The sequence below is a fragment of the Diabrotica virgifera genome, chromosome 4, assembly GCF_917563875.1.
Source record: "Diabrotica virgifera virgifera chromosome 4, PGI_DIABVI_V3a".
In the NCBI taxonomy this organism is placed as follows: Eukaryota; Metazoa; Arthropoda; class Insecta; order Coleoptera; family Chrysomelidae; genus Diabrotica; species Diabrotica virgifera.
This window is the reverse complement of record NC_065446.1, coordinates 101,067,955-101,080,531: the sequence shown is the minus strand read 5'-3', so window position 1 is coordinate 101,080,531 and position 12,577 is coordinate 101,067,955. Positions and strand designations below refer to the sequence as shown.

The window sequence follows — 12,577 nt, the reverse complement described above, 5'->3', positions numbered from 1 at the left end:
AGCATCATCGTTGATTTGTATCGGGCACACTGAAAAATCGCTTGACTTGTTTTGAATTCTCTCAGAACTTATGGTAGGGGAGCCCAAGCGGGGATTTTTGCAGTTACTCGAGCGCGTCAGATTATCATATGGGGAGAAACCTGGTACACTGCAGATGTACCTCTACCATATATTGGCCCTTAACACAGGGGAGTTCGTTAAGGGGGGGGCCGAAAAAAAAATATATCCTTAAAAAAACTCTAAATTGTCAGATTAAGATAAGGTAAGTTAAGCACATGCAAAAGAGTGTATATTTCAAAAATATGACGATTTGAGCCGGGCGTAAGGAAATGGGTGAGCCCCAAAATTTCACAAGAAAAAAGCGAATATTTCGCGAAATTAATGACAGATCGAAAAACTAAAAAATATGTGCTCAATATTTTTAAAAGATCTATCGAATGATACCAAACACCACTTCCCACGGAGAGGGGTGGGGGGTAAATTTAATATTTTAAATACGAATCCCGCGATATTTCGCGAAATGAACATCAGATCGAAAAACTGTAAAATACACTTATCCAATATTTTTGAAAAATCTATCGGATGGCACCAAACCCACCCCTTCACGGAAGTGGGGTGTGGGGTTACTTTAAAATCTTAAATAGGAGCCCCCATTTTTTATTGCAGATTTGGATTCCTTACGTAAAAATAAGTAAGTTTTATTCGAAACATTCGAAACAAAGTTTTCGAATTATGGATAGATGGCGTTATAATCGGAAAAAACGATTGCTGGAAATGAAAAATTAAATTAAAAAATGGCAAGCGCCCACTAAAATGGAAAACTTTAGTTAAATTTTTTTGGTTTTAGGACCTACTCTTCACAACCCAATAGGTCCCCAAAGCGCTCGAGTGACTGCACGTTTAGCATACTTTGCTCCCCTACCATTAAATTGAATCCAAGATCAGTAGGTCTCATAGTATGATCTATCTGATAAGATGTACCTTGTACATATTTATTATCATCATTACTATTAATATTATCACCCAAATTACGTTGATTTTAAAAAAAATAATCAGTTATATTGCGACATTTCAATTTTTTACTCTTTAAGTTCTCGGTAGAAGCTTCTGATTCCTTTCGTTTATCGTTTATTTGACATCTTATAACTCTTCGTAAATCACAAACTATATTAATATAAAAAAAGAAGAATAAACTCAAAATACTATTAATCACGCTAACAATGTACAAACTAAGATCTGTACGAATCAGTATTAGAGATGTTATTTGCATCGATAACCAAAATACACTAATTTGACTAATTACTAATAATTAATAAGGGTGTTCTTTTTTCGTGGTCAGCTATGTCCGTGTGAACATATTTATATTTTCGGCGAATTAATATAGCTTTTGCTAGGCGCGCAATTTTCGAGAGATTTTCGGCGAATCTGTTATCTGCAAATAAAACGATTTTATAATTATACATGGAGATGTTTAAGTATGCGTCCACAGAATATAGGATTACATATTTTTTTAAATATGCTTGTTGTGATTATTTTTAATTCTTAATTTATAAGGAAGGATTATAAATTACATATTCATTTCCAAATACACTGGCGTCACTGGCCCGCTTTAACCAAGTCCTATACTAACAAAATATATTTATATGTACCTAATTCATAAAATTCATATACTATTGTAATTTTAAAACATGTATAATTATCCATTTGAAAAAATAAATGAATGTTTTTGTAATTTTTATATTGTAATAAAAAAAATAAATCACTTGGGTTGAGAGGGGGGGGGGCGATCACCCCCATCGCCCCCCTGGATCCGCCACTGCCCTGATGCACTCAGCCGTGAACAAATCAACGATATTATCAATACTGATTATCTGGAGAACAACCTGAAGGTGTATTCTGTACTATCCACCACTCCAGACAATGAGGCCAGGCTTATTAAAGCTATTAATGAGGATGTTATTCTACATAAAGTCAAATTTTATGCCCTAAATGGCTGGCCAACCCATAAAGCTAATGTTTCAAGTCCTATTAAAGCGTACTGGACAATTCGAGATGATATATATGTTCATAAAGACATGCTTTTTTATCAAAACAGATTAATTATCCCATCTATTCTGAGGGAAGAGTTCTTAAATTTATTACACCGCACTCATCAAGGCATTGTTTCCACCAAAAAATTAGCAAACGACTGTGTATACTGGCCCGGTCTATCAGTAGATGTTGAAAACATTGTGTCAAATTGTTTAACTTGTCAGAAGTATGCAGTCTCAAACCCTAGGGAACCCCTGACCCCTCATGAAATTCCAATATTACCTTGGCAAAAAGTAGGCATGGATTTCAAATCTTTAGGCCAGGAGGATTTCATTGTCCTTGTAGATTACTACAGCAAATTCACTATTGTCAACAAGTTACCAAATAAAAGAGGATCAACTGTCTTGTCAAACCCTAAAAAATATTTTTTCAATCAATGGAATTCATCAAGAGATCTTTTCCGACAATGGTCCTCCATTCAATTCGTACGAATTTCAACAATTTGCAGAGAAATATGACATTCTTCTAAACACTTCCAGTCCCACATATCCCCGCTCAAATGGTATGGTCGAACGAGCCATACAAACAATAAAAGCTTTGTTAACTAAGGCTTATCAGGAAGGTGAAGACCCATTTCTAGCAATCCTACAGTACAACAAAACTCCCAAGTCTGATCTACCTGCTCCTTGCCAATTACTAATGGGTTGGAGGCTCAGATCAATAATACCAGTCAAAACTGATGTCCTTAAACCTAAATTTCCAACTGTTGGTGTAAAGAAGGCACTCGAAAAAAGACAATCTAGACAAAGGGTATATTATAACAAAGGAACGAAAAGGCTCCCAACCCTTGAAGTTGATCAACCAATTTTACTTCAAAAAGGAACCAGAGACTGGACACCAGCCGTTGTCAAACACCAATCAAGCCATGGAGATTATATTATAGTGCAGGCAGGTGATGGCCAATATCGAAGAAACCGATCGTTTCTAAAGCCACTAAACATCAGAAATCACCTTGAAGACAAAAGTTATAACACCCCTCAAATCCATGTGGAAAATTCCCCTATTCGCACTATTCATTCACCAAGCCAACCCACTTCTCAACCCACATCAAACCCAAATGACCCCAAAGGAGAAGAAAATGCAATACGCACAAGAAGTGGACGTACTATAAAGCAGCCAGAAAGATTAAACTTATAATCTTATTGTGTGTAATAGTATTCATACTAAATTTAATTTTTATTTTTAGAAGGGGCGTGTCATAATATCAAGGTCATCAAAGATGTCTGGCAACGCAGCTGACATCCAGGTCCCCAGTTTGACTTATGTCACAACTCATGTCATGTCGTATAATTTAAAATGTATAAAACTAATTAAATAAAAGTAATTATTAAAGTACAGTGTATATGTAAATTAGATTTTCCCGTATACCTAATATTCAGAACATAACAAATAGCTCCTTTCAATATTGTTCTGAAGCTTTATATTATATTATTCTCTCCGAGGTGGAAGTCGAAACGTCAATAAAATCATTTTTTAAGTTAAATTGTGGCTTATTTCCCAGTAAGAATAAGATCCTTTCTTTCAGAGTTGTCCATCATTATAGATATCTAAAATGCATATAAAGATAGGCACTATTATGTTTCTTTTAGAACTACATATTCGGATATGCAACAATATTATTATTACATCTTACCTAAATTAATCAATTGACTTTTATTTAATACCTATATGTACCTACCTTCAAACTATCCCTAAGATTTTAAAGAAAACCGACAAATCTAAAATCCATCTATGAAAATGAACTAATTCCACGCCATCTTGCCAAACGCTGAGATTAAATCACAAATAGTGAATAATGGTTACTGCGCAATTCTTTTGCGGAAGAAAATCTCTTTGCAAGTAAGATTTCGGCATTAATGATAAAGTTTTTATTTAATAACCACAGTTACTACAGAAGGTATTTCTGAAGAATTATTTCTTGTGGTTTTAAGTATTTATTTGATTGCAAGAACATTTCTTGTTCACAAATATAAATATGGATTAACTTAACATATATTTCTTATACTGCATAATATATGTAGTTTTCAATTTAAGAAACAAAAACTTTAGGATAAGAAAATTAAAATGTAACTATTAATGCATTTCTTAGTATTGAAGAAATTATCTGTAAGAAATTATTGAGTTGTATTTAAAAAACTCGTTTCTTTATATGTGAAGCGGTATGTTTAAGTTAATATGATATGGTAACTTTTAAGAAAGATAGCTCAAAGGAATCAGTGTTTTAGGAGAAAAGAAATTGTTCTCTCGGTGCAAGAGCATGAAACTTAGCATCAACATAAAAATGACAGAAGTTCCGTATAATCAACCGTCAATTATGTCAACATCAAAACGCAAGACAAGCATATAACAACCAAGATGTAGAGCGCGTAAGAAAATTTAAGTACCTGGGAACCTGGCTATGTAAAGACTGAATGTCGGATATGAAAATTAATTGTCGGATAGAAAGGGCCAGAAGCGCATTCATAAAATTCAGAAACGTCTTTACGAGCTCTGACTTTGACCTTAACCTAAGACTAAAATTCACGAAATGCTATATAATTATGGTCGGTGCTCCTATGTGGCATGGAAGGATAGACTTTAAAAACAAACACAGTGAATAAGCTAGAGGCATTTGAGATGTGGTTTTAGTGACGAATCCTTAAAGTTCCCTGGACCGCACGAATAACAAATGAAGAAATCCTGAAAAGAATTGGTACAGAACGACAACTGCTATGCATAATTAAACAGAGAAAACGGCATACCTATGGGCTCATAATTAGAAACTATGAAACTAAAGATACCAATTTCTGCAAACCTTAATGGAGGGAAAGATCGAAGGAAGAAGGGGAGTGGGTAGGAAGAAAATGTCATGGCTCCGTAATATCAAACAATGGACAGGACTAAGAAACATAGGAGACCTAATACACACTGCAAAAATGGTCAAACGTGATCGCGAACATCCATTAGTGGATTACATAAGAAGAAGAAGATGAAAACACATACCCAATTCTTTTAAAAGGGTAATAATGGGCAGGAATTATTAGCTTAAAAATTATCAACCCAACTTTATTAGATGAAAATAATTAAATTACATCAGTGGTGAAAATATTTACCCTTGTTGATACAGAAAATATTACTTTCAGGGGTGGCCAAACTGTGGCTCGCGAGCCACATCCCCGAGAGAAAAAAATTATTGACATAAAGAAACTTTATTAATATTTAAGAAAAATCGACTTGGCATATTGCCTAAGAAATATATCTTTGTATGTAAGATATAATTTTCTAAAATATTTCAAATAAATTCTACTATAGCCAAAGAAATATATCTTAAACATGATTGAACTATCACTTTCTGGCAAACTTCAAACCCATTTATCAGAAAGAAATTACACTTGATGTGAATTAATTTTATTAGTCATAAAAATATATTTTCTACACATTACAAAACTATTCTTTCTGGGCAATAATATTTCTTAGTAAGGAATATTATTATTTTACTATTAATAATTAATGTATTTAATGTTAAGAAATATATTTCGCAGAGATAAACGTATATTTAGGGTTAAGTTATATTTCTTGAAAATAAAGTGATATTACATACGGCGAAATAAATCACTGTGTTAAGGTAAAATCATTATTTATTAATAAAACAAGATATAAAACGTTATTATTACACACAAATATTTTCTCCACTCTTAAATCACTGGCTTCTACACAACAATAAAAGGATGGAGAGGCAAATCCAACTTCCTCAAATTTTCCTTCTTTTGTTAATAGTACTTTGTATATCAGCAATTCACTAAAACAAAATCGTTATGTAGAAAGAGTAAACTTACTTTAATAAAAAATTTTTTATAAAGATATATAGATATTTATTTTGACAAATTTAGGAAATACAAAAAAAAAACAAATACACGGCCCCACATAAGAACTATTAATACTAATAATAATCAATCATATTTAGTTCAAACATGGCATTATTTAACCTACACATCTTTGTTTATTTTTTTCCTTATTGTTAATGAAATATTAATTATTTATCTGTATAATATTAAGTCACACAATAAACATTGTTTAGCTAAAACAAGAGGGAAAATACAACCAATGTAAAATTACATAATAATATGTAATTTTCTTAATTTTTATAATCTAAAAGAGACAGCATACCTAATCATTAAGAAATTTTATTACGGGAAAGTATTATTAGTTTACATCTAAGTCATTTAATACATATTAACTAATTCACGGTTTTCGGCAATAACATTTCTTAACCATAAACATATATTTCTTTTAGACTAACTGATTTCTTTATCTCAAATAAATTAACAGAACACATCCTCAGCGTTGCACCCGCCATGTTTGATAGCGTTGTATTGTATATTTTTATAGAAGACGATACATTCAAGAAACCTATTATAGTTGATACATAAGTATACACATTTTTAAAAAGGTACTTACATGTATGAAGTTCTACCATTTCTGGAAGGCCCCGCAGTTGGTTAATAACTCCTTTCTTAATATTGTTCTGAAGCTATATATATTATATCATTCTGTCCCAGCTTTTAATTGTGGCATATTTCCCAGTTAGAATAAGAAGCTTCTTTATTTCAGAGTCGTCCATCATTATACCTAAAAAGCATATAAAGATACTATTATGTTTCTTTTTTAACCATTCGGATATATACCCAGATAGCATGTAAACTTGTGGCAAGTTTGATTCTTCTTTGATTTTTCATTGCTGCGTCAAATATGACGAGGCAAGTTTGTGATAAGTTTGCTGCAATATTGTTATGACAAAGATGATTATTCAAGTTTGTAGCAACTTTGCTTCAAGCTTAGCTTTGCACAGCCCGCTTCGATTCGGTTTTCGTTCGGCGCCCCGACTGATGTCCCGCCCACGACAACGAAAGTGTTGCCACCCGTAGGGAAATTTCTGTGTTTGCGAGAATTTTCAACATACAATTGAAAAAGTTATCTCAAAAGGGAATTTTTGCTCCAGTCCAAATTGCACAATATTTAAAAAAATCAAAAGATTTGAAAATAATTCAAGATATTTTCGCAGATTTTGTAAATAGGAACGAATTTTTTCATAAAAGTGAGAATTTTTAAGGTAAGTTGAGGGAAAAAGCTTACTCGATGGCTGGCAACACGGGAAAAAAATCTGCTACGCGTATGCGGTGACAGTTTGTTGTTGTGGTTATCCAGTTTTTTACAAATTTTCCGTACAATTCTCCGAGGCTATTACCTTAATTATTATTACTAAGCTGAAGCCTATTTTCTTCATTGTTAATAGACCAAACTGCATGCTTACTGCATTACAGATTAGTACCTACTCATTTTGCTCTGGCCAACTCTGGTGGCATTGAGGTAGAGGTAAGTCTTTTTATGTTTTTTTTGTAGCTTCTAACTGTACTCACATACTATTTAAAATAAATTATATATTATAAAATATGTAGATATAATAAATAAATTTTAGGTTTTATTGTAAAATTGTTACTTTAACATATTTTTACATCTTTTAATAACATAGATTAATTCTGTTCACACAGCAAGAGTTTTTAACAATTTCTATTTGTTTCAGAGCTGATAGACAAAACCAAGCATCGGAATCTGAAGCTAGGGTGTTTAATATAAGTTCCAATGAATAATTTTATACAATAGATTGTATTTTAGTCGAGCGATTAATAAATAGTTATATAAAATGGTATTGTACTTTTTATTCACATTGTTTTATTCAAATTGTGGCTAGTATCTCAAAACAAACCTTAAGCAAGTTTGTATCAAGTTTGAAAAAACAAACTTCATGCAACAAAACAAAAACAAACCTTCAGAAAGTTTGTTACATCAAGTTTTTATCAAGTTTGAAAAAACAAACTTCATGCAAGTTTGTCACACACCAACTAGCAAGTTTGATTTAACCTTGCTGCAAGTTTGCAAAGTTGCCATGGCAAACCTGCAGCAAGCTTTCATGTTTGATGTATCAAACTTGTTGCAAGTTTGAAACAAGTTTATATTGTTATCTGGGTAGAAGCGAAAATCGGTTAATCAAAAAATTAAGAACATAGGCGCAAATTTGCTTGCAATGCTTTTTAAATACATTCATTTTTTTCGGATTCTGAAAAATCTATTAGATATTTTTGAAAAATTTAAACGCAGATTGAATGACTGAAAGAAAGAAACCGAGGGCCGAAATTCCCTTAGAATAAACAAATGTTTCTTCTGAATAAGATATTTGAAATTAAAAAGTAGACTAAATTTTCTCTTTTTTTTTTTCACCCCTGTAACTTTTTAGACATATTCAGATATATTTTCTTTTTCAGCTGAAAATTCGGAACTTATATCAAGATTTTCTGCAATTTTATTAAATTTTCATTTGCTCATTAGCCATATTGTCTCTAACTTTTCAGTTTTTCTATAGTTTCTGACAACATTTTTACACAATCTGACACTTTAATTTTTGATTTACATACTGATTATGCCGCCCCACTTTGTAATGCCGCCGTGCTATGACTGCCTCGCCGCATCATAGCACGGCACGGCCCTGATACCCCATTCTGTTACCTGTTACTGACTGACTTTATTGCAGTTATCTCAAAGACGAATAATCCCCTTTTTGTATCTCTTCGGAAATTTACAATACTCTGTGAATTGAAAAGAATATACTGATCCGGAGCTTAATTATTGTATTGTTACATGCTTAAAAATTTTGGACTTTCCTAATACAGTAGAACGTCAATAATCCGGATTAATTGGGACCGGACCCCATCCGGATTATCAAATTATCCGGATTATCGAAATTACCTCAAAAAATGCCAGTACACACTTAAAGTACAACAAACGTTTTAAAATTTTATGTTTTCTATTGTACAGTAAAATGTCTAGAGGTGAAATTAATCAAAACATTTTTTTATGTTTAAACACTGTATTGTAATTAATTTATCATAGCAGCATGTGTACAGTAAAAACATAAAACACTATTTGGGTTTTTAACAAAATGTGTAAAATATTTTGGAACTGCGGTAGAGGTTCGTTTTTTCGCAGCTAAGTTCTTAATTTATTTTAAAAGAATCAGATATGTTTGCTAGATACAAATCAGGATTTTTGACGGTCCGGATTTTTGACGTCCGGATTTTTGACGTCCGGATTATCGACGTTCTACTGTAGTTACGAGTTTCAGTATTGTGAGATATAAATGTATGGACCTTTGACTAATTGTATTTGGTACTAAAATGAAAAATGTGAATTTTAAGTAGAGATATAAAACTAATAAAAATATACCGGGTGATTCATTAAACGTGGCGACCGGCAATATCTCAGAAACTAACAGTCGTAAAACTATGGGAAAAATCCTTATTGTCAAATTAACAAAAAAATATTAACGTGGCACCAACCTTTATAATATGCAAAATCCAGGAGGAAAATAAACTTCCTGTAGCTGGCTGTATACCATAAATCACAAAAATACCAAGTTTCTTGTAAAAGGTATATATTAAAATACCCTAAATAAGGGTCACAATACAAAACGTTTTCGGATTAAGGAATCCATCATTAGTGTTTAAAAGCCCTAAAATTAAGTATAACCTAATTAAATGAGATAAAAGTTAAAATTGACAGAGGTTTTCAAGAACAAGAGGTCATACTTACAAAATTTGCATGCCTGAGCCACCAAAATGTATCGGGTAAAAACCCTTTAAATGTAAATAATAAGGATGTTTTACATATTTATATAAAATTCATTGGATGGTATAGATAAACCTGGATGTTACCCAGGGCAACACAGGACTCTCCCCACGTGGTTGGAACTTTTTTTTGGAGAAAACCTCACATATTGGATTTCAATGGCCAACTGACAAGTGAATTCAAGAGCAACCCAAAATGACATCAAGAACTGTCAATGTAACCTAGTTGTAATATTACTTCAGCCACAACATTAAAGATTAATTTAAATGTTTTAAGATAAAAAACAGTATCAAATTTACAAATAGTAAAAATAAAAGATGTTCACAAAATATGAAAGATTTTATTCTAAAAATAATGCATTAATTAAGTATTCAAAATAGGGAAATGAAATGTTTACGTTACAGGAAGTTATGCAGTCAACAATACCAATAGGTGTTGTATTGGTGGTATAAAATTGTCAATACGATTGGACAAATAATGATAAAGGCCTTATACTTGGAACACAAAATAGTATGTAATGTGTACATATGTGTACGATTTTAAGAGTATTGATCAAATGATAATTGTTTAATGACTGATAACTTTCTTGGTAGTCGACCCCACATAAATTGTATAATGATAGAAAAAGTGATGTGATAATTGTAAAAATACTGTTTTGTTTTTATCTGATTTTTATCTGAAAATGATACTAAAGTAACTTGATGAAACTGAGTCCTCCAGAGACCTGACATCAAATTGGTTAAAAATGAAATGGTTGTAAATATGGGGGGGAGTAGGACGGTATGAGAAGTCTGACAGAGTATGTTGTGATATTGGACCATGGAAGATGTGTAGTGTGTTGTTATGAAATAATAGTTATCTAATCTATAAGCTATGAGATGAGGCTAAGAAGACAGGTGGCTGGAATGAGACTCAATTCTGATGGATGTGGTTGTATATGTGATGTAGGAGCTAAATTTTGGAAAATTAAAGCTGGTGTGAAATAATGAGGATGTAAGAGGATGAGGTACAAATGAATATTAAAGAGTTAAAGTAAGATGTTGCTTATCGACAATTGGGAGTGACCTTCAAACCCTCATATGCTTCCTTACCATATCTTCATGAACGTCTTTCTGGAGACATTAGATATATTCTTAAAAGAGCAGTTGATAATACTCATATTTCTTTCAAAGTGCCCAACAATCTGGGACAGTGTCTTACCAATTCCAAAGACCCTATCAACTACATGGATCGTAGTGGTGTGTATAGATTACAATGCTCTGATTGTGACGCTACATATATAGGTAGGACCTGTAGATCCTTATCTTCACGCTCCTTAGAGCACACCAAAAGAGAAAACACTTCTACTTTCTCTCAACATCTTGTAAAAAACAAACATACCCTTAATATCCCAGAAGATGTCTCGTTATTACATAATATTTCACAAAAAAACTTCCTAAAATTGGACCTGTATGAAGACTTAGAAATAGTTAAAGAGAAGCAGAGAAGTCCTAACTGTGTCAATCGCCATGTGTCATTTAACCGAGATTTTCAACCCCTACACCGTCAACTTTTTTCATAAACCACATCAGATACAATTTCCTCTTCTCTGCTACACCATTCATGACGACCACATACATTATTTCACTCCCAATTGTCGATAAGCAACATCTTACTTTAGCTCTTTAATATTAATTTGTACCTCATCCTCTTACATCCTCATTATTTCACACCAGCTTTAATTTTCCAAAATTTAGCTCCTACATCACATATACAACCACATCCATCAGAATTGAGTCTCATTCCAGCCACCTGTCTTCTTAGCCTCATCTCATAGCTTATAGATTAGATAACTATTATTTCATAACAACACACTACACATCTTCCATGGTCCAATATCACAACATACTCTGTCAGACTTCTCATACCGTCCTACTCCCCCCCATATTTACAACAATTTCATTTTTAACCAATTTGATGTCAGGTCTCTGGAGGACTCAGTTTCATCAAGTTACTTTAGTCTCATTTTCAGATAAAAATCAGATAAAAACAAAACAGTATTTTTACAATTATCACATCACTTTTTCTATCATTATACAATTTATGTGGGGTCGACTACCAAGAAAGTTATCAGTCATTAAACAATTATCATTTCATCAATACTCTTAAAATCGTACACATAATATGTACACATTACATACTATTTTGTGTTCCAAGTATAAGGCCTTTACCGTTATTTGTCTAATCGTATTGACAATTTTATACCACCAATACAACACCTATTGGTATTGTTGACTGCATAACTTCCTGTAACGTAAACATTTCATTTCCCTATTTTGAATACTTAATTAATGCATTATTTTTAGAATAAAATCTTTCATATTTTGTGAACATCTTTTATTTTTACTATTTGTAAATTTGATACTGTTTTTTATCTTAAAACATTTAAATTAATCTTTAATGTTGTGGCTGAAGTAATATTACAACTAGGTTACATTGACAGTTCTTGATGTCATTTTGGGTTGCTCTTGAATTCACTTGTCAGTTGGCCATTGAAATCCAATATGTGAGGTTTTCTCCAAAAAAAAGTTCCAACCACGTGGGGAGAGTCCTGTGTTGCCCTGGGTAACATCCAGGTTTATCTATACCATCCAATGAATTTTATTTAAATATGTAAAACATCCTTATTATTTACATTTAAAGGGTTTTTACCCGATACATTTTGGTGGCTCAGGCATGCAAATTTTGTAAGTATGACCTCTTGTTCTTGAAAACCTCTGTCAATTTTAACTTTTATCTCATTTAATTAGGTTATACTTAATTTTAGGGTTTTTAAACACTGATGATG

The 12,577-nt window shown here is 32.3% G+C and overlaps 1 protein-coding gene and 1 long non-coding RNA gene across 2 annotated transcripts in view; one reads left to right on the top strand and one right to left on the bottom strand.

The window, feature by feature from the left end:
• LOC126883874 (uncharacterized) overlaps positions 1 to 3,426 on the top strand; it is a 41,568-nt gene extending 38,142 nt beyond the window's left edge. The window contains exon 4 of the mRNA XM_050649554.1: positions 3,278 to 3,426. Coding sequence (XP_050505511.1) covers positions 3,278 to 3,293 — 16 coding nt within the window. The 3' untranslated portion in view covers positions 3,294 to 3,426. The remainder of the gene's footprint in view (positions 1 to 3,277) is intronic.
• Positions 3,427 to 5,722: 2,296 nt separating this feature from the next.
• On the bottom strand, positions 5,723 to 10,069 carry LOC126883873 (uncharacterized). Its single transcript, XR_007697728.1, has 3 exons — positions 9,462 to 10,069; positions 6,529 to 6,699; positions 5,723 to 5,869 (listed from the first exon to the last, which is right to left on the bottom strand). It is a non-coding gene; the product is annotated as an uncharacterized LOC126883873 (long non-coding RNA).
• Positions 10,070 to 12,577: the final 2,508 nt, after the last annotated feature.